Source organism: Mustela nigripes, chromosome 7 (assembly GCF_022355385.1).
Source record: "Mustela nigripes isolate SB6536 chromosome 7, MUSNIG.SB6536, whole genome shotgun sequence".
Taxonomy (NCBI): Eukaryota; Metazoa; Chordata; class Mammalia; order Carnivora; family Mustelidae; genus Mustela; species Mustela nigripes.
In genome coordinates, this window is record NC_081563.1 from 126185221 (window position 1) to 126206245 (window position 21025).

At 48.1% G+C, this 21025-nt stretch overlaps 1 protein-coding gene across 1 annotated transcript; it reads left to right on the top strand.

The window, feature by feature from the left end:
- The first annotated feature begins 4 nt into the window (after positions 1 to 4).
- DNTTIP1 (deoxynucleotidyltransferase terminal interacting protein 1) lies at positions 5 to 20670 on the top strand. Its single transcript, XM_059407095.1, has 13 exons — positions 5 to 184; positions 764 to 834; positions 1707 to 1803; positions 5855 to 5953; positions 12074 to 12142; positions 12404 to 12460; positions 12717 to 12775; positions 13655 to 13700; positions 15821 to 15879; positions 15982 to 16042; positions 18535 to 18606; positions 20138 to 20193; positions 20303 to 20670. Exons 1-13 carry the CDS (start codon positions 80 to 82, stop codon positions 20439 to 20441), a joined length of 990 nt encoding a protein of 329 aa, XP_059263078.1. The 5' UTR covers positions 5 to 79; the 3' UTR covers positions 20442 to 20670.
- Positions 20671 to 21025: the final 355 nt, after the last annotated feature.

Here is a 21025-nt window from a genome sequence, read left to right on the forward strand (position 1 = left end):
GGCGCGTTCCAATGACGTCACGGGGCCACTTTCCGGCCGGTGGCAGAGTCGGACTGAAGTTGTGGGGGCTGCGGGAGCCATGGGGGCCACTGGCGACGCCGAGCAGCCGCGGGGACCCGGCGGGGCAGAGCGGGGCGGCCCCGAGCTGGGCGACGCGGGCGCAGCGGGGCAGCTGGTTCTCACGGTGAGGACACCCCCGGGGAGGCCGGGGCTGGGCCTGGGCTCGGGGCGGCTGGGCCTCGGGCTCCCGGGACCCTAGCCCGCGGGCGAGAGAACGCGGCGGCTGGTGCTGCCCAGGGGGTTGGCGTTTTCGCAGTCCGACGACCTGGATTCAAATTTTGGTGCCGCCCTCCTAGCTAGGTGACGTGAGCCAGTCCTGTCAACCTCTGAGCTCCAGTTTCCTCTTCTGTAAAATGGAGATGATTAGTGCCGCTTCATAAAGTTGTTACGGGGTTGGGGTGTAAATGCGAAGAAAGCGCCCAGCACACCGGCTGCCCCAGAGTAGTCCCTCGGTAAACACTCGTTCCCTTCCTCCTGCCGTCCCAGAAAAGGTGGGTTTGGGACTTTGGAGGCAGGAAACTTTTCCTGAGTTCCTCCACCCCCGCAGGGCCTTTCTGCCGCCGCCCTGCCTCCTGTCCCAGGGTGGATGAAGCGCTGAAATTCCCTGAGAAACAGGGCTGTCTAAGTTTAATTTCATACTCACCTTCCACCTCTACTCCAGTGTCACGGGCCTTAGTGACATCTGTTCCCTTGGTCCCCGCAGAATCCTTGGAATATAATGATAAAGCACCGGCAGGTGCAGCGAAGGGGCCGCCGCTCACAGATGACAACAAGGTAAGGCTGGTCCTGGGTATTCACCTCCCAGCACCCTTGGGGTCCCCACTGCACAGAGCTGGAAAGAGCTCATCAGCCGTTAGAAAGAACACTGGACTAGGAAAGCCGAGACTCAGCTTCTATAACTCTGTTATAGAAGGTTGATCTTGGTTGAATCATTGCCCCCTCTGAATTCAGGTACAAAATGGGGAATCATGGATTCAGCAGTGCCTGAGATCCCTAACATTCAGTTGGCTCTGTGGTCGAGGGCTGTAAAAAGGCAGAATAGCAAACAGTAGGATTTGGGTTTTTTTGTTTTGTTGTTATGCAAACAGTAATATTTATGTTGGGGAAGGGAGAGAGCACAAGGTGGACCTTGGGATGCTGATTATATTCTTGCCAGGTCGTGATTAAGTGGATGTTCTCTACAACTACTCATTGAAGTGTATACTTTGTATCTCATAAAACGCTTTATTTTTTTTTTTAAGATTTTATTTATTTATTTGAAAGAGAGACAGTGAGAGAGAACATGAGTGAGGAGAAGGTCAGAGGGAAAAGCAGACTTCCCATGGAGCTGGGAGCCTGATGTGGGACTCGATCCTGGGACTCCAGGATCATGACCTGAGCCGAAGGCAGTCATCCAACCAACTGAGCCACCCAGGCGCCCCTCATAAAACGCTTTAAAAAATAAAACTCCTTTCATAGGGTTATTATGGAAATGGAATAAAAAACCATGTCCGTGTAGTTTGCACAGAACCTGGGCATGTAGCTTGTTTTCAGGTGAAGCTATCTATTATTGCTGTTAAAGGAGCCTGTGTCAGAAATTGGCTGGGCAGACTAAGAAAGATATGTCTGGGACATAACCCCTGATTGTGTCTCCCTCCTGAATGCAGTTTCACAGATCCTGCCATCTCCATGGACCTCCTCCGCGCTGTCCTGCAGCCTAGCATCAATGAGGAGATCCAGACTGTCTTCAACAAGTACATGAAGGTGAGAGGGAAAAAGAGGCATGGGCAAGCCTTTCCTGCATCACATTCCCCTGGGTCTCTCTGCTACACACAGATGTGCAAAGTCTTCCAGTTCTGAACCCCTGAGAACTTTTACCCCTTTCTTTGGGGGTAATTTGAATACCTCTTCTGCCAAGCTGTTTTGAGGATAAAATAATTTAAGTGTAACCTGCTCAGCACTATGCTTCAAACAAGTGTTTTTGATTGTTTGTTTCTTTGTTTATTTTTAATGATTGTATTCATTTATTTGACAGAGAGATCACAAGTAGGCAGAGAGGCAGGCAGAGAGAGGGGGGCAAGCAGGCTCCCTGCAGAACAGAGAGCCCCATGCGGGACTCAATCCCAGGACCCTGGGGTCGTGACCTGAGCCGAAAGCAGAGGCTTTACCCACTGAGCCACCCAGGCGCCCCCAAACAAGTGTTTTTATTATTTGTGTAACTATCAACATTATTATTATTTAAAATGCCTTTCTAAACCTCTAAGTAAACTTCTGCATGACTCTGATGGTCCCATAGATGCTTCAAGCGGCATATTCAGAACTGACCTTTTTCTTCCTAAACCTCTTCTTGTGTTTATTCGTTCAAGAAGTATTCACTGAGCTTCCACCGTAATAGCAGGCACAGTTCAAGGCACTGATGATGTAGCAGAGAACAAAATGAACAGTGTTCCTGCTCTCTTTAAACAATATGTACTATATTAGGGAACGCCAGAGAGAAGGGGGAGAGAGTGACCAGTGGGTAACAGTAAGGCTGTTTCATAGACTTTGCCCAGGAAGGCCACATGCGAGCAGAGACCTGAATAAGGGAAGGGAAAAACAAGACACACCAGGGAAAAGCAGTCCAGGCAGAGGGAACAAGGGCAAATGCCCTAAGGCAGCGGTATGCTTGGCGCATTCAAAGCAACAAAGTCTCCAGTGTGGCTAGAGCCAGCTGAGCCAGGAGGAGGGTAATAGGAGAGGTAATCAGAGGGGAAAGAGGGGCCCAGTTCATGGAGAACCTTTGAGGCCATGGTAAGGATGTTGGGGTTTACTCTGAGTAAAATAGAGGCTCTTGGAGAGTTTTGTGCAGAGTATTTGATGTGAACATTTTTAAAGGGTCACCGTGACTGATGTGCAAAGAATGACCTACAGGAGGAGGCTTGAGATGATGGTGGCTTGAGTGTTAGCAGTAAAGGTGTTGGGAAGATGAGATTCCACGTGTGTTTTAGAGGTAACAACAAGCTTTGCTGATGATTCAGATGTGCAGGTAAAAGAACAAGAGAACTGAACGCATCAGTTATCTGCCCTGGGCAACTATAAACACAGCATTGCCACTGGCTTGATAGGAGGAAGACAGGAAAGAGCAGGTAGCATCAGGAGCTCATTCTGGAACATGTGATGTTTGAATGGGACTACCGTTCATTTAGAAACCGGAAACCAAGGACTCTGCCTTTCCTTCATCTCCCCTGTCCAGCCACAGTCCTGTCCATTCCACTTCACAGTCTTCGTGCCCTTCTTCTTCCTCACCTCCGCCTTGGTTCAGGCCTTCATTTTCTCTTACCCAGGCCCCTCCTGTGACCCCTACTGCTGCTCTTCTTACACCTCAAAGGTATAAATCTAAGGCTGTCACTACCCTATTTAAAATCCCACAGCAGGGGCGCCTGGGTGGCTTAGAGGGTTAAAGCCTCTGCCTTCCACTCAGGTCGTTATCCCAGGGCCCTGGGATCAAGCCCCACATTGGACTCTCTGCTCAGTGGGGAGCCCGCTCCCTCTCCCCTCTCTGCCTGCCTCTCTGCCTACTTGTGATCTCTCTCTCTGTCAAAAAATAAATAAAACCTTTCAAAATAAAATAAAATAAAATCCCACAGCAGTCTCCTGGGTGGCTCATTCAGTTAGGTGTCTGACTTCAGCTCAGATCACGATCTTGGGGTCCAGGGGTCAAGCCCTGTGTTGGGCTCTCTGCTCGGTGGGGAGTCTGCTCTTCCCTCTGCCCTTCCCACCGCTCCTGCATGCAGCACTCCCTCTCTCGCTCAAATAAGTGAATAAAGTCCTTTTTTAAAAAAAAAAAAGAAAGGAAAACATATTCTTTCCTTAAGAAAATTTCTCTCTAGGGGCGCCTGGGTGGCTCAGTGGGTTAAACCTCTGCCTTCAGCTCGGGTCATGGTCCCAGGGTCCTGGGATCAAGTCCCACATCAGGCTCTCTGCTCAGCAGGGAGTCTGCTTCCCCCTCTGTCTCTCTCTGCCTACCTCTTTGTGTACTTGTGATCTCTGTCTGTCAAATAAATAAAATCTTAAAAAAAAAAAGAAAGAAAGAAATACAATTTTGTATTTATCCCAGCAGCGTTTTTGAATGCCTTATGCAGGACCAGATTTCATTCTTAGGTCGAGAGTCCACTTACGGTCACCCCTGTATATTCATCACACTGCCCACTTCTCAGGCTGGTTGTAAAGAATCTAGATTGTTTCAGCTAGCTTTCACTTAGCCAGTAATCAACACTGAACACCAGTATTCATCTCCAGTTCTTAGGGATTTTTTTTTTTTAAGATTTTATTGATTTATTTGAGAGAGAGATCATGAGAGGGAGGAGGGGCAGAGGGAGAAGGAGAAGCAGAGTCCCCACTGAGCAGGGAGCCCCACAAAGGACTCCATCCCAGGAACCTGAGATCATGACCTGAGCTGAAGGCAGACGCTTAACCAACTGAGCCACTCAGGCACCCTAAGGTTTTGTTTTAAAGTGAAACTCATCTGACTATTCATTTAACTTTGCCTGAAGAATTTTCCTCTTCCCCTCATCAGACTTCTAATCCACCTTCTTGTACTTCTCCTTAGCTAAACATTAACAATATCAGGCATTCAGCCTTGTCAAATATAAAATGAAAGAACATTCCCTTGGGGAGTGCCTGGCCGGCTTACTCAGTACAGCATGCAACTCTTTTTTCTTTTCTTTCCTTTTGTTTTTGGGGTTTTTTTGTTTTTGTTTTTGTTTTTTAGATTCATTTATTTATTTGAGAGAGAGAGAGAAAATGCAAGTGGGAGAGGGGTAGAGGGAAGGAGAGAAGTAGACTCCTCACAGAGGGGGAACCCGATGTGGGACTCGATCTCACAACCTGAGATCATGACCTGAGCTGAAATCAAGCTGGCACTTAACCAGCTAAGCTACCCGGAGCGTGCAACTCTTAATCGGTGTCATGAGTTTAAGCCCCAGGTTGGGCGGGAGGGGGCGCCATGGAGCCTACTCAAAATTTAAAGAAAAGAAAGAAAGGAAGAGAGAGAGAGAGGAAGGAAAGAAGGAAGGAGGAGAGGAGATAAGAAAAGAAAGTACATCCCCATAGTTGTCTCCACAGTATATAGGTACCAGAATTTTTCTGTATGACATTGTCTTCTGGAGACACAACTTAGATTCTTAATGAATGTGTTCTAGTGCCTCCATTTGGAGACCTCCCATCACCTGTCCCTCAGTGTTCTCAGGCTCTGACTCTCCCTCTTCCACAATGAAAGAAACTTCTGCCTTCCCCTTCCCTAGCTGATTGGGACTGCGGGTGTCCTGGGGCCCTAGTCAGGTCTTATGCCACCCTTTCCACACCTTTCTTTCGGCTTGGGCAAGGTCAGAATTCAGTGAGGACCTTCTACTCTCAGGATCTTTTCTGGTCTGCCCTGGGATGTTCACTGTGGGCACTGGCATTCTTTTTTCCTTCTACAGAAATAATGCACGTATGTTATAAAAATTGAGATACTATAGATAAGCAAAAAAAAAAAAAAAAAAATCATCCATAATGTCACTGTTACTTTAATATATATACTTGCAGTTTTTTTGTCTTTCTGTATTTGCTTTTTGATGTTTTTTTTAATAAGATTTTATTTATTTATTTGACAAAGAGCAAAGGGCCTCCATGACTGTGATCCTCCTTAAGACAGGATAGAGTGGGAAGTGACCTACTCTCTATCTGTCTGATCTGAAAGCCACGTTCGTAATCTTCTCTCTTATATTCTGTTTCCTTTAAGTTATTGCAGATTAACAGGTCTTCTGACCTTGTCCTCTGCTGTACTTCTCCCTAGTTCTTCCAGAAGGCAGCACTGAATGTCAGAGACAACGTCGGGGAAGAGGTGGACGCAGAGCAGCTGATCCAGGAGGCCTGTCGGAGCTGCCTGGAGCAGGTGAGACCCAAGGGAACAAGAGATGCAGAGACGTAGGCCCAGGCTTCGTCCTCAGGGCTCTACTAAGAAGTGTGATCGCTTCATTCATGATACTTGGGGGGATACCTGATAAGCCGCGAGCCTCCAGAGAGGGCCTGGAGCTGCTGCTGACAGAGAGAAGGGAAGTGGCTCCTCTGTACCTAGTACGGGACCAGTGCTTTCACGTGTACTAGTTTGACGCCCCAGAAGACAAATTGTAATCCCTAGTTTCCAGATGAAGAAACTGTGGCTCTGAACAAGGAAGAGTTAGGATATCTGAGCACTTTCTCACCTCTGCGAGTGGTGACATCACTCTGCAAGTAGTCACAGCCCCTTTTATTACCATGGGGCCTGTCACCCTTTCTGCTTTCCTACCTCTCGGGGGGTGCTCGGGAGGCATGACATCAAGTCTAAAAATGCCTGTGTTCCCAAAATAGGAGTGAACCTGTTTGCATGTGTCAGCTGTTCTTATTAATAGGAATTGTCAGCATCACCCGCTTCTGTGCTTAACTGTGAAACCACTGGCTGTCAGAGATGGAAATTTCTACACACTCAGAGCCGCAGAGACGGGTTTGAACTTAGTCCTAGGAGAGTGATTCTCCGGAGATGAGAGAGTCATGTCTCCCAGGAGGTGGGCTGGCCAGCTGCTCAGGCACAGCCTCAGAAAAGAGCAAGACCAGGGCCTGAGCCTCAGCTTTTGAAAGGGCAGAACTCTATCCATTAGTGCTTTGAGAGGGCAGAACTCTAACCATTCGTGCAGAGAAAGCTGATCTGCTTCCCATGGTTTATACTTAAGTCTGCCAGACTCCTAGGAGGCCAATTCATTACTTCAGTCTGGGACTGGAGTATGTTACGATCAGTTGTAATATCTGCTCATAATCAAACATGGAAGTTTGAATATTCTTCTAAGTTTGAACTGAATCAAGTTTAAACTGATAAACCTTCGGTCTCGGTTGCATCCCAGAATGCTTTCCCGAGTTTATTTACCTCTCCAGCTCATATATATCGTGCGCCGTTTCTGTGCCAGGCCCCAGCTGCGCTATGCAAAATGGACACAGGCCTTACCGCAGCTCCCTGACATTACTCCAGTTATCATTCAGTAGATTTGGAATTACAAACTGTTCTGAGTGCTGTGAGCACAGGAGGCAATGAAGAGAGTACACTAGAAGGTGTGGAACCTGGAGGTAAAAGGAAGCGGAGTACATCCAAGGGACAGAAAGAAGCCAGGGCTGCTGGTTTTCAGAGGGTGGAGAGAATGATACTTGTTGAAGTTGGAAAAGTAGCAGAGGCTAAATTATAGGTATGGAGTTCTAAGCAGAAGAGCTACGTACTGAGATTGGCATTTTGAGAGATCACTCACTCTGGCTGCCATAAGGAGGTTGGTTTGGGAATCTGCCCTAGAGAATGGAAGGGAAATGTACGCAACTCTTCAGGAGTCCCCAGAAGGATGAGCTGAAGGTGAATGGGGGGCATGATCTGTGCTCCGTGGATGGTACACCTTTCCTGTCTCCTGAGTCCCCACGTCCACCTCCTGGAGTCCCTTGGCCGGTATCGATCTGACTGGGAAGCTGGAGTGTGGAACACACGGTGTGTGATCAGGGCGCAAGAATTGGAGATCGGGAAGGTAGAAAGCCCAAAGTTCAGCAAGAAACCAATGAATCAAGAAATTTCAAACAAGTCTTTTGACCCTTCTTTTCCTCAGTTTTCTTATCCCTAAAATTGGGAGTAAAAATCCCAGCACCAGTGGTTTGCTGTGAGGATTAAATGAGAAAATATTCATACACGACCAGCACCACGTGGGTGCGTGACAACAAAGAACATACTACACGGAAAATACATGGCAGTTCTGTTTGTGGTTATAATACACAGCGGCCTCCTGGCAGAGCCTGGTTTTCAGGTAGCCCAGAAAACTTGAAGTTCTTTGGCGTCGCCTCGTCGGAACTGCACACGGAACTTCTTGTTGCTTGAAAAGATTGTTCATATCGGACGTGAGACAGAAAAGGGTTTTTAGTTTGTTGGTGTTGACTTGACTTGTTTGCACTTCCGACCCCACATCATGCTCCCTAATCTCCTGGGCTGCACCTTTCTGGCTATTTCTCAGGGAGAAGAGGCTGATCTTATCTATATCCTGTTACCTTGCATTTTTTGGTTTGCTTGATTTTGTTTGCATGATAATTGGTTTTTGTTTGTTCATTTTATTTACGTATTTAATTATTTATTTGCTACACATCCTTTAAGAAAAATGTGGCATGGTAGTTAAGAATGCAGGCTTTCTTTTTATTTGCACTGTCCAGATAGGAGTCCTGGGGGTTTTTTTATTCTTGTTGTTTTTTAAGATTTTATTTATTTGAGAACATGAGAGGGGGAAGGGTCCGAGGGAGAAACGGACTCCCCGCTGAGCAGGGAGCCAGCCGGACTGGATCCCAAAACTCCAGGATGGTGACCTGAGCTGAAGGCAGTCGCTTAACCAACTTTAGCAGACTAGCTGTGTAACTTGAGGCGAGTTACTTCACCTTACTAAATCTCAGTTTTCTCATCTGCAAAATAGGTGTAGAGGTGCTGCACCATAGGATTGTTGGGAGGATTAGTTGTTGTAATATCTTTAAAGATTTTAGATCAATAGCAAGGACTCAGTAAATGTTCCCTGCTGCTCACCTCTTCCCACCACCCCCTCCTTGACTATCTTCTAGCTGCGCTGGAATCTTTCTGGGTCTCCAGTGCACTGAGCTCAGGGTCTCTGCACTTGCTGTTCTCACTTACCCGCATGCCCTGTCCTTAACTCTTTATATAGCTGCCTCCTTTTCTTCAGATTTAGCTCAAATATTGCCTCTCAGAGAGGCCTTCCCTGGCTATTTCATCTAAAGTAACACCCCACCACCACCCCTGCCTCACCCCCCATCCTCCCACCTGGGTGGCTCATCAGTTAAGCATCTGCCTTTAGCTCAGGTCCTGATCCGGTCCTGGGATTAAGTGTGCTCAGCGGGGAATCTGGTTCTCTGCCTCCCTCTGCACCTTTTCCGCCTCGTGCCCCACTCCCACCCCCACCCACCCAGCCCCCCCCCCATGCTTCCTCTCTCTCACTCTCTCTCTCAAATAAATAAAATCTTTTTAAAAATAAAGTAAGGACATTGTATGTTTATTAAAAAATTTAAAAAAATTTAAAAATAAATAAATAAAAATAATAAAGTAAGGATGCCGGGATGCTCAGTTGGTTAAGTGTCTGCCTTTAGCTCAGGTCATGACCCCAGGGTCCTGGATCCTGGGATGGAGCCCCTCCTTGGGCTCCTTGCTCAGCAGGGAGCCTGCTTCTCTCCCGTTGCCTGCTGCACCCCTGCTTGTGCGCTCACTCACTCTAACAAATAAATAAAATATTTTTTAAAAAATAAAGTAGCTCCTCATTCTCACTTTTTTCCCCACCTCCAGTTAATCTCTATCATCGTGTTGATTTCTATCCCTGACTTCAATCGGAAATTATTAATAGTTCATGAATTTCTTTTCTGTCTCCTTTATACCCCCACCTCTGCTAAAAGCTTGAGCTTTATAAGAGCTGAGGTCTAACTTTGTTCACTACAGTTTGCCCCGCCCTAGAATAGGACTCTTAACATGGGGGGCGCTGAGTGTGTGCCGAATGATTGCATGCATCAGTGAAGGAGGAAGCGAAGGAACAAATGGCAAATGAACGAGCAGGGCTCCTGCTCTCCTGAAACCTACAGCTTGGTTAGGCAGAGAGGAATGAATTCCGTTACCGCAAAACATGCACATAATTTCACATGGAGACTTGAGCACTCTTCACTGCAACGTTTGGAGGAGGTTTACGAGTCTAGTATTGGACTTAGCAAACTTGGGACCTCCATGCATAGACACCAGGCAGACCGTTGTATAAATCTGGAGCTCAACGGAGAGGCCACAGCTGAAGAGAAAAAAATCATAGGGTCAACATGGTGTGTCAACCATACTAAGATTTTTTTTTAAGATTTTATTTATTTATTTGACATAGAGATATCACAAGCAGGCGGGGGGGGGGGGGGGGGAGGCTCCCCGCTGAGCAGAGAGCCCGATGCAGGGCTCGATCCCAGGACCCTGTTACCATGACCTGAGCTGAAGGCAGAGGCTTAACCCTCTGAGCTACCCAGGTGCCCCGGAACTCAGATTTTTTTAGAATTACGGTCTCGTCCATGCATAGATGTTAACTGAAGCTGTGAGCGTGATGAGAGCAGATAGAATACCAAATGGAAGAAGACAGAATGAACCACACTGAGGAAGATGAGCCAGCAAAGAAGACTAAGAGAGAGTGGCCAGACGAGTAGGAGGAAAACCAGGGAAGTGTGGCCACAGGAGCCAGTAGGAGAGAGTTTCCAGAAGAGGGGAGCGCTCAGGCTCACCCAATGCCACGCACGTTCTCTTGTGAGAGAACACAACTCTTCCCGTAACCTGCAGGGCCCTGCCTGCCTCATTCACGCTCCTCGTTCACGCCTCTCTCCTCTGCCCACTATTTGCCAGGCCATCTTTTCCTTCAAACAAGCCGAGTCTGTTCCCGCTTTGGGGCTTTTGCCCTCTTCCCTGCTGCTGACACCCTTCTCAGCTCTTCTCCTTCTCCTGCCCAGCCCAGAAGGCTGCCTGCTCAGCACAGCCTCCCCTGACCACCTACTTAAACAGCCCTCCCCTCGCTAGTTCTGTCCCATCTGCCTGGGGTTTTTTTCTCTACACCGTTTATCACAATCTGAAATCACCTTGTATATATGTTTGTTTATTTGCTTATTATCCAGATCTCCCGCAGAGTAGAAGCTCTGCAAGAGCAGTGACTTTGCATGTGCTGCTTACTACTGCGTCCCCAGCACGTCTACACTGGGAGCTCAGTATTTATTAAATGAAAAGCAGCAGCTTGTTGAGGAATATATATTATGTTAATACATTTAGTTAGGAAAAATAATATATAGTATATATTTACATAGGAAAAAGTAATGAAGACTTGACACTGAAATATTACCAGTAGGGGCGCCTGGGTGGGTCTGTTCGTTGAGCATCTACCTTTGGCTCAAGTCAGCTTCCTGCTGACTTTTTTGCATTCTGCTTCTCCCTCTCACACTCCCCCTGCTTGTGTTCCCTCTCTCACTGTATCTTTCTCTCTGTCAAATAAATAAATAAAATCTTTAAAAAGAAAAAGGTGGGGCACCTGGGTGGCTCAGTGGGTTAAAGCCTCTGCCTTCAGCTCAGGTCATGATCTCAGGGTCCTGGGATTGAGCCCCACATCGGGCTCTCTGCTCCATAGGGAGCCTGCTTCCAACTCTCTCTCTTCCTGCCTCTCTGCCTACTTGTGATCTCTGTCTGTCAAATAAATAAATAAAATCTTTTTTAAAAAAATAAATAAAAAAGAAAAAGAAAAAAGGAAAAGAAGTATTAACAGTAGTCGGTAGATACAGAGATTTCAGGTTTGGCGTGGGGATTTTTTGTATAGTTTCATCTTTTTTTTCATCATTTTTCAGCAATGATCATTAATTATAGTTGACCCTTGAACAGAATTAGGCAGGGATGATGGGCACCAACTTCCTGCTGTGTAAAATACACAAATACACATACATCCTTCCCTTTTTTTTTTTTTTTTAAAGTAATCCCTGCACCCAACGTGGGGCTCAAACTCATTACCCCAAGATCAAGAGTTGCATGCTCTACCACTGAGCCAGCCAGGCGCCCCCACATATAAACTTTCGATTCCAAAAACTAACAGCTTATGTTGACCAGAACTACCTTACCCATAACATCAACAGTTGATTAACACGTATTTTGTATGTCATATGATTTATAGATTGTATACTTGCAATAAAATAAGCTAGAGAAAAGAAAATGTTACTAAGAAAACTGTAAGAAAGAGAAAATACATTTGCAGTACTGTACTGTTTTTATGGAAAAAAAACTGTGTAAGTCAGCCTATGCAGGGTCAAGGGTCAACTGAATTTTTTTAGAAAGAAGGTAGATATCTATGTATATGCATCTCTCAAGATGCTTTTGTACTGATCATGAAAACATTTCAACCCAATCTGAAGTTTTAACCCAGCTGTTACCCACCACAATAGTGACTGTTAACACTTGGTCTTTTCTTTTCAGGCTAAACTACTGTTTTCCGATGGAGAAAAAGTAATACCCAGATTGACCCATGAGCTTCCAGGGATAAAGGTCAGAATTGCTGGGTCTGGGATGTTGCAGGGGGAGACCGATGAAGCTGGGAGGCAGGTGAACTCTCTGGGCCCAGGGAGCTTCCACATACAACGCACTTGTAGAAAGAGCTCCAAACAGCGTCACGCTGGGAGAGCTCAGGAGGCCCAGCCCAGGGAGGGGCCCGATGAGGTAGTCCAGGGCTTTGCTTTCAGCAGCCCCTGAACCTGCCGATCCCAGGCACTGGCTCGCCACTGGCCCCTCCTTTCCATTTCCCTCCAGCGCGGCCGACAGACAGAAGAGGAATGTGCCCATCGAGGAAGCCCTGTTCCCAAAAAGGTAACTCATCTCCATGCTTTCTGGCTAGGAAAAAACCCTACGACTCCAGAAAATAGAGGGCTTCCTCCATGCATCATGGGGGCCTTTCTAGCATGAGAAGCAGGACCCCTGGAGACTGTTAACTCTCCCTGTTCGCTCTCAAGCATCATTTGGTCTCTTTGGAAAACCATCTCCACCAAGTGACCCTCGGCGTGCCAGTGGCGTGGGGTGGGGCTGCCCACGGGGTCAGGCCTCTGACAGCTGTTCTTTCTGGCAGAGGAAGGGACGGCCTCCTGGACACATGCTGTCAAACGACCGGGCAGCCGCTGGCCTGGTGTGAGTAGGGGCCGGCAGTGCCGGGAGGGCAGGGAGGGGGTGGGCCTGGAGGGAGAGAGGCCAGAACTCCTGGCCTGCCAAAATCAGATCCCACTGTTTGAGTCACCGTGGGGAAGGCTTAGTCTGGTTTGAGGGCTGGGGCAAGAAGGCAGCAGGGAGGACATTGTTTTAGCCTGCTTTTGCCCCAGAACTGTTCTGCCCAGCTTGATTAAAGACCAGAGCTGTTTTTATTGTGAGTCCATACTGAAGGCTCATAACGTGTTATAACTTCTCTAAATATCTTACATACTTTACCTTCTAACCCTTACAGCCACCCACTAGTGAAGGTATAGTTAATTTTGTAAATCAGGAAACAGACTCAGGATTTTTGTCCAAGGTCAGCCAATTAATAATGAGCAACATTGTACTACAAAGGTTTTGAAGCAACAGAATCTTTTTTTCAAGTAAGACTTTACATGGAAGTCTGATCGAGAAAGCCACATCAGTCTAGTTCGGAGCAGCGGGGACTGTCTGGAACCACTGGCTTGGGGAGACAGAGCAGTAGAGCAGTGCGGCCGCCATACTGTGGCTTGTTCTCCCCACCCCACCCCCAGGCAGCCCCCTGGCTCCCAAACATGGGGGAGGGGCAGTTGCTGCCCTTTTCACAGAGAAGGAAAGCAAGGCTCAGAGAGCTTCCTGGACCTGCCCTCATGGCTAGGTAGTCTCAGAGCCAGTCCTAGAATGCCCTTTTACCTTTGTACCTCCTCAGTGGGTAACCGGGAGGAGAGACCATCAGGGCCAAAGTGGGAGTGTGTGAGGAACTCCTACCACCACCAGCAGGCTTTGTTCAGTCCTAGGCCTCACCTCGGAGAATTTACCTTCTTCTTTCCTTCCAATCAGATGGAAGCCAAAATCCTGTGAACCTATTCGCCGAGAAGGCCCCAAGGTATGATTATGTGGGCGTGGCAGTGACCACTATCCCAGGGAGACCCAGTCAAGGTTCTGGACCCACCATGAGGGAAGGGGCGAGAGTGTGAGGGAGGCGCACAAGCCTTTCCAGAGCCTTCCCACCTATTCCCCAACCTCCACCCTGTACCCACGCCCCTCTCTGGCCTCCCGGAAGGATCTTAAACAGGGATTGGAACTAGGGGTGCTTAATATAAGACAGGCCCTGCACTAAATCTTCTGTATGTCATCTCATGTAATCTTTATAACAATCTTCTGAGAAAGATTCTGTAGCCCTTCTGTGGTGTAGTGTATTAAGTGTAGTTATCATATATACTTAATACCCTTGAACTTAATGAAGGCTCAGAGACCTGCTCAGAGTCACACAGCTGCTAGATGGTCAAGCAAAGTGTGAAAGCCAAGGTCCATTGCCACCAGAGCCTATGGTCTTAACCATTAGCCTCTCTTGGCTCCAGAACAGTTGTTTGCAAGCTCTTTTAGTAGAATCCTTTCTTCAAATAAAGCCACAAATGGAAGCCCAGTAAGGTAGGCAAAAGCTCCACTGGCCTGGCGGAGGCTCTGTCTAGTAGAAATGTTCCACCTTCTGTGTTACTGGCCCTCTCTGCTCTCACACCAGTGACCATGCCTTTCGTCTTCCACTCTGCTCCCCTCGAGCTAATAATCCTGCATTTCCCTGACTTTTGTGTTCCTCTCCGGACATCCCTTCTCCCTCTCATGAGTCATTCTTCCTCAGCCGTGAGCCTCGTACGTGGGTATCCCTCAGAGTCATCTCGCTGGCCCTCTCCTGCACGTCAAGTTCCGTGAGTGCTCTCAAGCATTCACTCTCAGGATCTCAGGGACCAGTGTGAGCCGAGGTCACCATACCTCTTTGTCCCACATGTCTCTTTCTGGTTTAGAATTTACGTCTCCTGCTGTCTGCTGGACCTCCCTGCCTGGAGCTTCTGCAGCATTTCAGACTCAGCCTATCTAAAATTGCAGGCAGAATCTTTCCTCATAGACCTTCTTTGACATTCTCCACTTCAGTTCTCTTTCCCTCTTCCCCTCCTTTCCATCTGTGTCCCCTCGAGGCCGGGCTGATCCCACTCCCCACAGAGATCCCAGTTTCTCTTCCCTCCTTGTCATCCTTCCTGCCGCCTGAGCTCAGACCCTTCTCTTGTTTCTGAAATGCTTTAGTCCAGCAACCCCTAAACCGCTCCCTGCCTGTAGTCTTGCCACTTCGAATCCATCAGCCGTGTGTGGGCGAGTGAGCGGTCTTTATGTCAAATCTGGCTCTCCCTATTTAGAAGCCTCAGTGACTCCCCGTGGCCTACAGAATGAATAAAATGCAAACCCCTAAAAGCAGCAACTCAAGCAGACTCAGGAGGGCCGAAGCCTTTTCCAGCCTGTTGCTGAGAGGCACCACGTCCCTCCCCTAAATGAGGCGGCGAAGGAATCAGCCAGCTCTTACTCCTCCTGGTAGTTTTCCTTTCCCACCAGCGGATGTTTTGTGTCTCCTCTAGCCCCTGTCTCTGAAGCCATTTAGTGAACTGTCCTGTGCCACCCGATCCTCTAGTAAAAACGAAAACAGACTTTCCTTTTCGGAGGAGTGGGGGGAGGAAGCACATCCGGGCCTCCAGCCCCTCTCTGCTTCTCCCTCCTACCTCATTTGTTGCCTCTCCCTAATCTGTGCTCTCTCTCCTTTTACTTCATAGAACCCTTTGTGGTCTCTCCAGCCTGCCAAGCCCGCTCTCACTTCCTACCATTCATACTGTACCGCCCTTTCTTCCGCCCCTCGGCCCTTCCAGAATTAACCTGGGAATTAAACTCTGCAAGGGAGCCTTCCTGTTGCCCTCCCCCGTGGCATCCCTCACACCCAGCATCTGTATCCCTGCCTGTCTCATGCTGGTTTAATTATCTGTACATAATGTCTGTGGCCCCCAGAGAGCAGAGACTATCTTACTCGTCTCTCTATCCCCAATATCTAGCCCAGTATATTGTCAATACTTGGTTTCTTGATTCAGCTGTTCAAAATAGTGGGCGAGGATGGTGATAGGAGAAGAGCATTTCCATCCTGCCCACCAGGTAGACCTCACCTCACCAGCCTCTCTGTCTTTTGCATAGTGGGACCCAGCCCGGCTGAATGAATCTACCACTTTCGTGTTGGGATCTCGAGCCAACAAGTAAGTTCGAGAGCTTTGGTGCTGAGGGGGCAGGGCAGCTTGGGGGCCTACCCCTAGGACTTCTGAGGCTGGAATCCTTAACACTCCTCTGTCCCTTTTCAGGGCCCTGGGCATGGGGGGCACGAGAGGAAGAATCTACATCAAGCATCCGCACCTCTTTAAGGTAGGCAAGTGCAGGGAGTGAGGCGGGCCACCGCAGTGCATGCTGGGAGCTCTGGACCGCACAGAGATGCTTGGAACAGACACTGATCTGGGAGTCAGGGCTTCTGTGCTCTAGTTACCCCTCTGCCCTTAACCTTTACCTTTTGGAATTTACTGAACATTCTGCCCCTCAATAACAGCTACTTTTCTTGTATGCTTATTGCAGACCAGACAGGGTTCAGGCACTGCACTTACATTATCTCTGAGAGCAATTCTTTAAAATGGAGATGGCTATCATTGTTTCACAATACATAAAAAAATTAAAAACAGAGGTAAAGAAAGGCTAAGTGACTGGCCCAAAGTTACTTAGCTGGTAAGGGGTAAGTCTAATGTGAGTAGGATTCCAGTCTGGGTCTGTCTTCCCCAAAGCCTGAGCTATTAACCATTACCTTATTCAATTGTATGTAAAATAAAGAGAGTGGAGCACGGGCGGGTGCAGTTCTAACCCTTTTCAGAAAGGTCCCTAGGTCTGTCCTATTTAAGAAAATAATGGGAGGCAGGATAGCAATCAACCCTTAAATGAATTTGTGTTTTTTCCATCACAAAAGTATCCAAATATATTAGAAAAATAGTAGTGCGTGTGTGTTCAAGATGTGTTTTGCACCCATACATAAGACTTGGGGTCCCAGAATTACGGCTCTGTCTACTACATTTTGTGCAAGTTCAGGTTCTTTGAAGAGTGGACCTGCTGCTGAATTTTCAGTCTTATATCCTGAGAGCCTCAGCACCTGGACAGTGTGGCCTACCTGCTACTTCATTTTCCTTTCAGCATCTTCACTCCTGCTGTTCCCTCTGATGACCTTCCTCCCCTCCGGGCTTAGATCTCTGCCTGACTCTTCTGTAGATCCACTTCTTCCAAAACCCTTTTGGCATCATCCCCCAAGTGTATGTGCTCCGGCATCTCCTTGGAACTCCAGTAGCACGATGGTTAGAAGTGTAGCTTTAGCCCTGTTTCCACTGCTTGGTAGCCGTGTGACCTTGGTCAAGCGACTTCACATTTCTTTTTCTTTCTTTCTTTCTTTAATTCAGTTTAGTTACCATATGGTGTATTACTAGTTTCAGAGGTAGAATTTAGTGATTAATCAGTTGCATGGAACACCCAATTCTCTTTCCATCAAGTGCCCTCCTTAATGCCTGTCACCCTCCCCTCCAGCAACACTGTTTCCTAGAGTTAAGAGCCTCTTAAGGTTTGCCTTCCTCTCTGTTCTGTTCTTATTTTATTTTTCCTTCCCATTTCTGAGCCTGTTTTGTTATCTCCAAAAATAGAAAGATACAATACAACCTTGTAGGCTTGGTAGAATAGGGGGAGAGTGCGGGAAAGCTCCCAGCGCACTGCTGACGCTTGGCAAGGCTCCGTAAATGTTCATGATTACCGGCACACATTCCCAATTCTTCGATCTACCGTTTGTAATGAACTGCCAACCCACATTCATTACCAGTGGGGACGATCTCTCACTGTAATCTTTCCAGCCTAAGAAGTGGAAGGAAGGGGGCACGTGGGTGGTTCAGTTGGTTAAATAACTGCCTTGGCCTCCAGTGATGATCCTGGAGTCCCAGGATCGAGTCCCACATCCAGCTCCCTGCTGAGCAGGGAGTCTGCTTCTCCTTCTGGCCTCTCCCCTCTCACACTTTCTCTCATTCTCTCTCTCTCTCTCTCTCTCTCTCTCACTTCCTGTGTGTCAGATACTGTCTTTACCACTTTTTCTAATGCATTTTTTAAAGTGTTATTATTTATTTATTTGACAGAGATCACAAATAGAGCAGCAGGCAGAGAGAGAGGGAGGAGCAGGCTCCCCGCTGAGTAGAGAGCCCGATTCGGGACTCAATTCCAGGACCCTGGGATCATGACCCGAGCCGAAGGCAGAGGCTGTAACCCACTGAGCCACCCAGCTGCTCCTCTCTTTACCACTTTTTATGCACGATCTCATTTATCCTTGACAAGCTCCTGAGTATTAATACTGTTGGTTTCACAGATGAAGAAACTGAGTCTCAAGGAAATTGCTGCCCAGGTTGACACCATCTACTAAGAGGCAGGGACCAGAATATAAACCTAATTCCAAAATGAACTTCTTACCCACAGTGCTATTCTGCCTCCCCCAGAGCATGACCTGTCCTGAGTTTTGTTTCAGAAAATGTGGTTACCATAACATTTCACACATGTGGCAAACTACCTCAGGTCATTTTTTGAAAAAGAATAGAATTCTGGAATAATAGTCACCGGTCTGACCAGTTGACAGAGTGCTGTGCTTTGAGAATGGAAGGAGTAGGAAACTTGCTAAATCTCTGGGATTTGGGTCCTGTCCCCTGGCCTCCTGGGCTCAGCTCCGCTCGCTGGGAAGAGCTTGGCGAGCCCTCTGCATTCACCGGGCTGGGACAAGGTCTTGCTGAGAGTTGCTCTGGGACCAAATGAGGATCCTCCCACTAGTCTAACACCTGCGACTTCATCCCTTCCAGTATGCAGCCGACCCCCAGGACAAGCACTGGCTGGCTGAGCAGCATCACATGAGGGCAACAGGGGGGAAGATGGTAAGCACTGTTCACACATGCCCTGTCAGAGACCCACCCAGCCCAGCAGCCATGGGTCCCGCTGTTGCTGGCAGCTTCCTTCCATGTCTGAGACTCCCTAAGCCTGATGAATGTGGAAAGGGAGACTTGTCAGGGTGGGGAGGGCCCTTCCCACTGAAGACTGGCCTTACTCCGTGGATTCCCTTCCCACTCACCACTCCCTCACTCCCTCCAACATCATCCCTATATTCAGATTCTCTTAGCTGTGTATAAGAGTGGCAGGTGCCTGACACACGGAACGCTATTTTTCCCTCCTGTGACAATTGACAGATGCTTCTCACGGATCACCACCTCTGCCATTAGACACAGCTGTAGGCTCTTCCCCCAAGACAGTGCTCCAGGGAGCACCTGCTGTCTGCAGGAGTTAGCACATGTGGTGAAACCCATTTGCCACGCCTAGCACTCCCTTCCAGAATCACCTCTGCTTAAAAAGTTCTTAGCTCATCAAGCAACGATCTTGGGAAATCCATGGTTGCAGGTGTTCTCAAACTAGCAGGGCTTTGTCCGTCATATGCGGTGTCACCACTGAGGACTCAGTCCTACCATGGGACTGCTCCTGTTAGAATTCAGGGGCCTTGCAGACAGTGTGCCATCTCCTTCCTGGCAAGGAAACTATCTTCTCTTTTACTACTGGGCTGATTCCTATACCCCATTTCAGAAGATTTCAGGGAGCTTACCACTGATGGATAAAATGCAACATATGTAAATAAGAAATAGATGGGTAAAAGGAAAGACAGGATCTAATGTTAAGCCATGAGCAAAAGTAGCTTTAAAGGGGGTGGGTTTTTTTAATAGCTGACTTGGGAAACCAGCACACTTCTGTGCATTTTTGCAAATTTAACTCTAGGCCTTCTCAAGGACATCTCATTGGTTACAGAGTTCATAGTGCTCATAAGATGACAGATGACTCCAGGGACACACAGTCCTGACCCTAAGACTAGAAAGAACTGTCTCCTATGGGAGATTTTCCCATGTGATGAATAACAGCCTCTGTGTGGTAAGCACACAAGAGGGCTCCCTACCCCTGCAGCCATGGCTCTGTGCCAGAGCCATGCCGCTGGCCGCTGGTAGGAGACAGCTGCACAGCTTCTCACCTTTGCCCTTTTGCCACGAAGTTCAAAACCAAATCATCTCACTTCCATACCTAACACACAGCTTCCTCCTCCTGATTCCCTGTTTCCATGTGTGTTTTGCTAGCGCTTTTGCCATTTCATGTTAAGCCACCTCAGAGTCTTTTTTTTTTCTTTTTTTTAAGAGGTGGGGGAGGCTGTAAGGAAGTCACCCATCCCAGCTCCCTTACCCATCAAGTTTCTATTGGAGTGAAAGGTTGTCTCAGGGAGCTATTCTCCAGTCTCTCCCTACTCACTACCCCCTCAACTGTAAATAAGGCCCCTCTGCCGTCCAGCCCTTATATTAATCACATGTTTAATAAAGTGATATTGAGTTGAAATGAATCAGAGGCAATGATCACCCTTCTTTGCTCTTGCCCTAGGCTTACCTCCTCATCGAGGAGGACATCCGGGACCTCGCGGCCAGTGATGACTACAGGTGAAACCGGTCATGGGTACCCTGCCCCACCCCCCGCAGTAGCCCCTTGGCATGCGCTTGGGCCTCCACCCTCCCTTGCTTTAACTCTCCTCCTCAATGTCTCTTCCAGAGGATGCCTGGACCTGAAGCTGGAGGAGTTGAAATCCTTTGTGCTACCCTCCTGGATGGTTGAGAAGATGCGGAAGTACATGGAGACACTACGGACAGAGAACGAGCATCGTGCTGCTGAAGCACCTCCACAGACCTGACCGAAGCCAGGTCCCGTGGCTACTCTTGGCAGCCCTCTTCCAAGACCCTGTCACCCACACGGCTGAGGCCACTGCTGGGACTGCTCCTGGATGGAACTCAGCGGCATTAAGCTGTGCCTGGGCTAGTCTGTAGTGACTCACTACAGAGCACCCCCACACTGGCACGTGGTTCTATATTTCTAAAGTTATTGGGTTAAGAAGCAATTAAACAGTTTGTAATAAACAGACAGTGAGCTAGCTGTGCGGTCTGTTGTAGGGCTGACAAATGCCAAGCAATCTAGAAGTGGGTGTAGGAAAAAAGGAGCAGGTACCCCTCCTCCATCGCAGGTAGTAAGGTCCCACTGACCGGTCAGATCTGCTTTAGGAGACAAAGCGGGGAACACTGTGTACCCTGCAAACCTTCCCTGTTTCTTATTTCTTCATGCTCTAAGGTGTGGAAGTGGCAGAATGTGTTGGCTGGCACTGTGGGGGTTGATGACAGACCAGAAGAAAAATGCGGAGAGGCTTTTATTACGCCCGTTTTACTCGCCCGTGTTTGAGGTCACAAAGCAAACCGTTGGAGAGGCCGAGTAGGAGCCTGTTTG

What these genes read in the sequence shown, in the direction of transcription:
- DNTTIP1 (XM_059407095.1), top strand. Translation starts at nt 80, where the DNA reads ATGGGGGCCACTGGCGACGCCGAGCAGCCGCGGGGACCCGGCGGGGCA. An exon ending in CGGGGCAGCTGGTTCTCACG is followed by an intron (nt 185 to 763) that starts GTGAGGACACCC and finishes TGGTCCCCGCAG; the next exon opens with AATCCTTGGAATATAATGAT. An exon ending in AGCATCCGCACCTCTTTAAG is followed by an intron (nt 16,043 to 18,534) that starts GTAGGCAAGTGC and finishes CATCCCTTCCAG; the next exon opens with TATGCAGCCGACCCCCAGGA.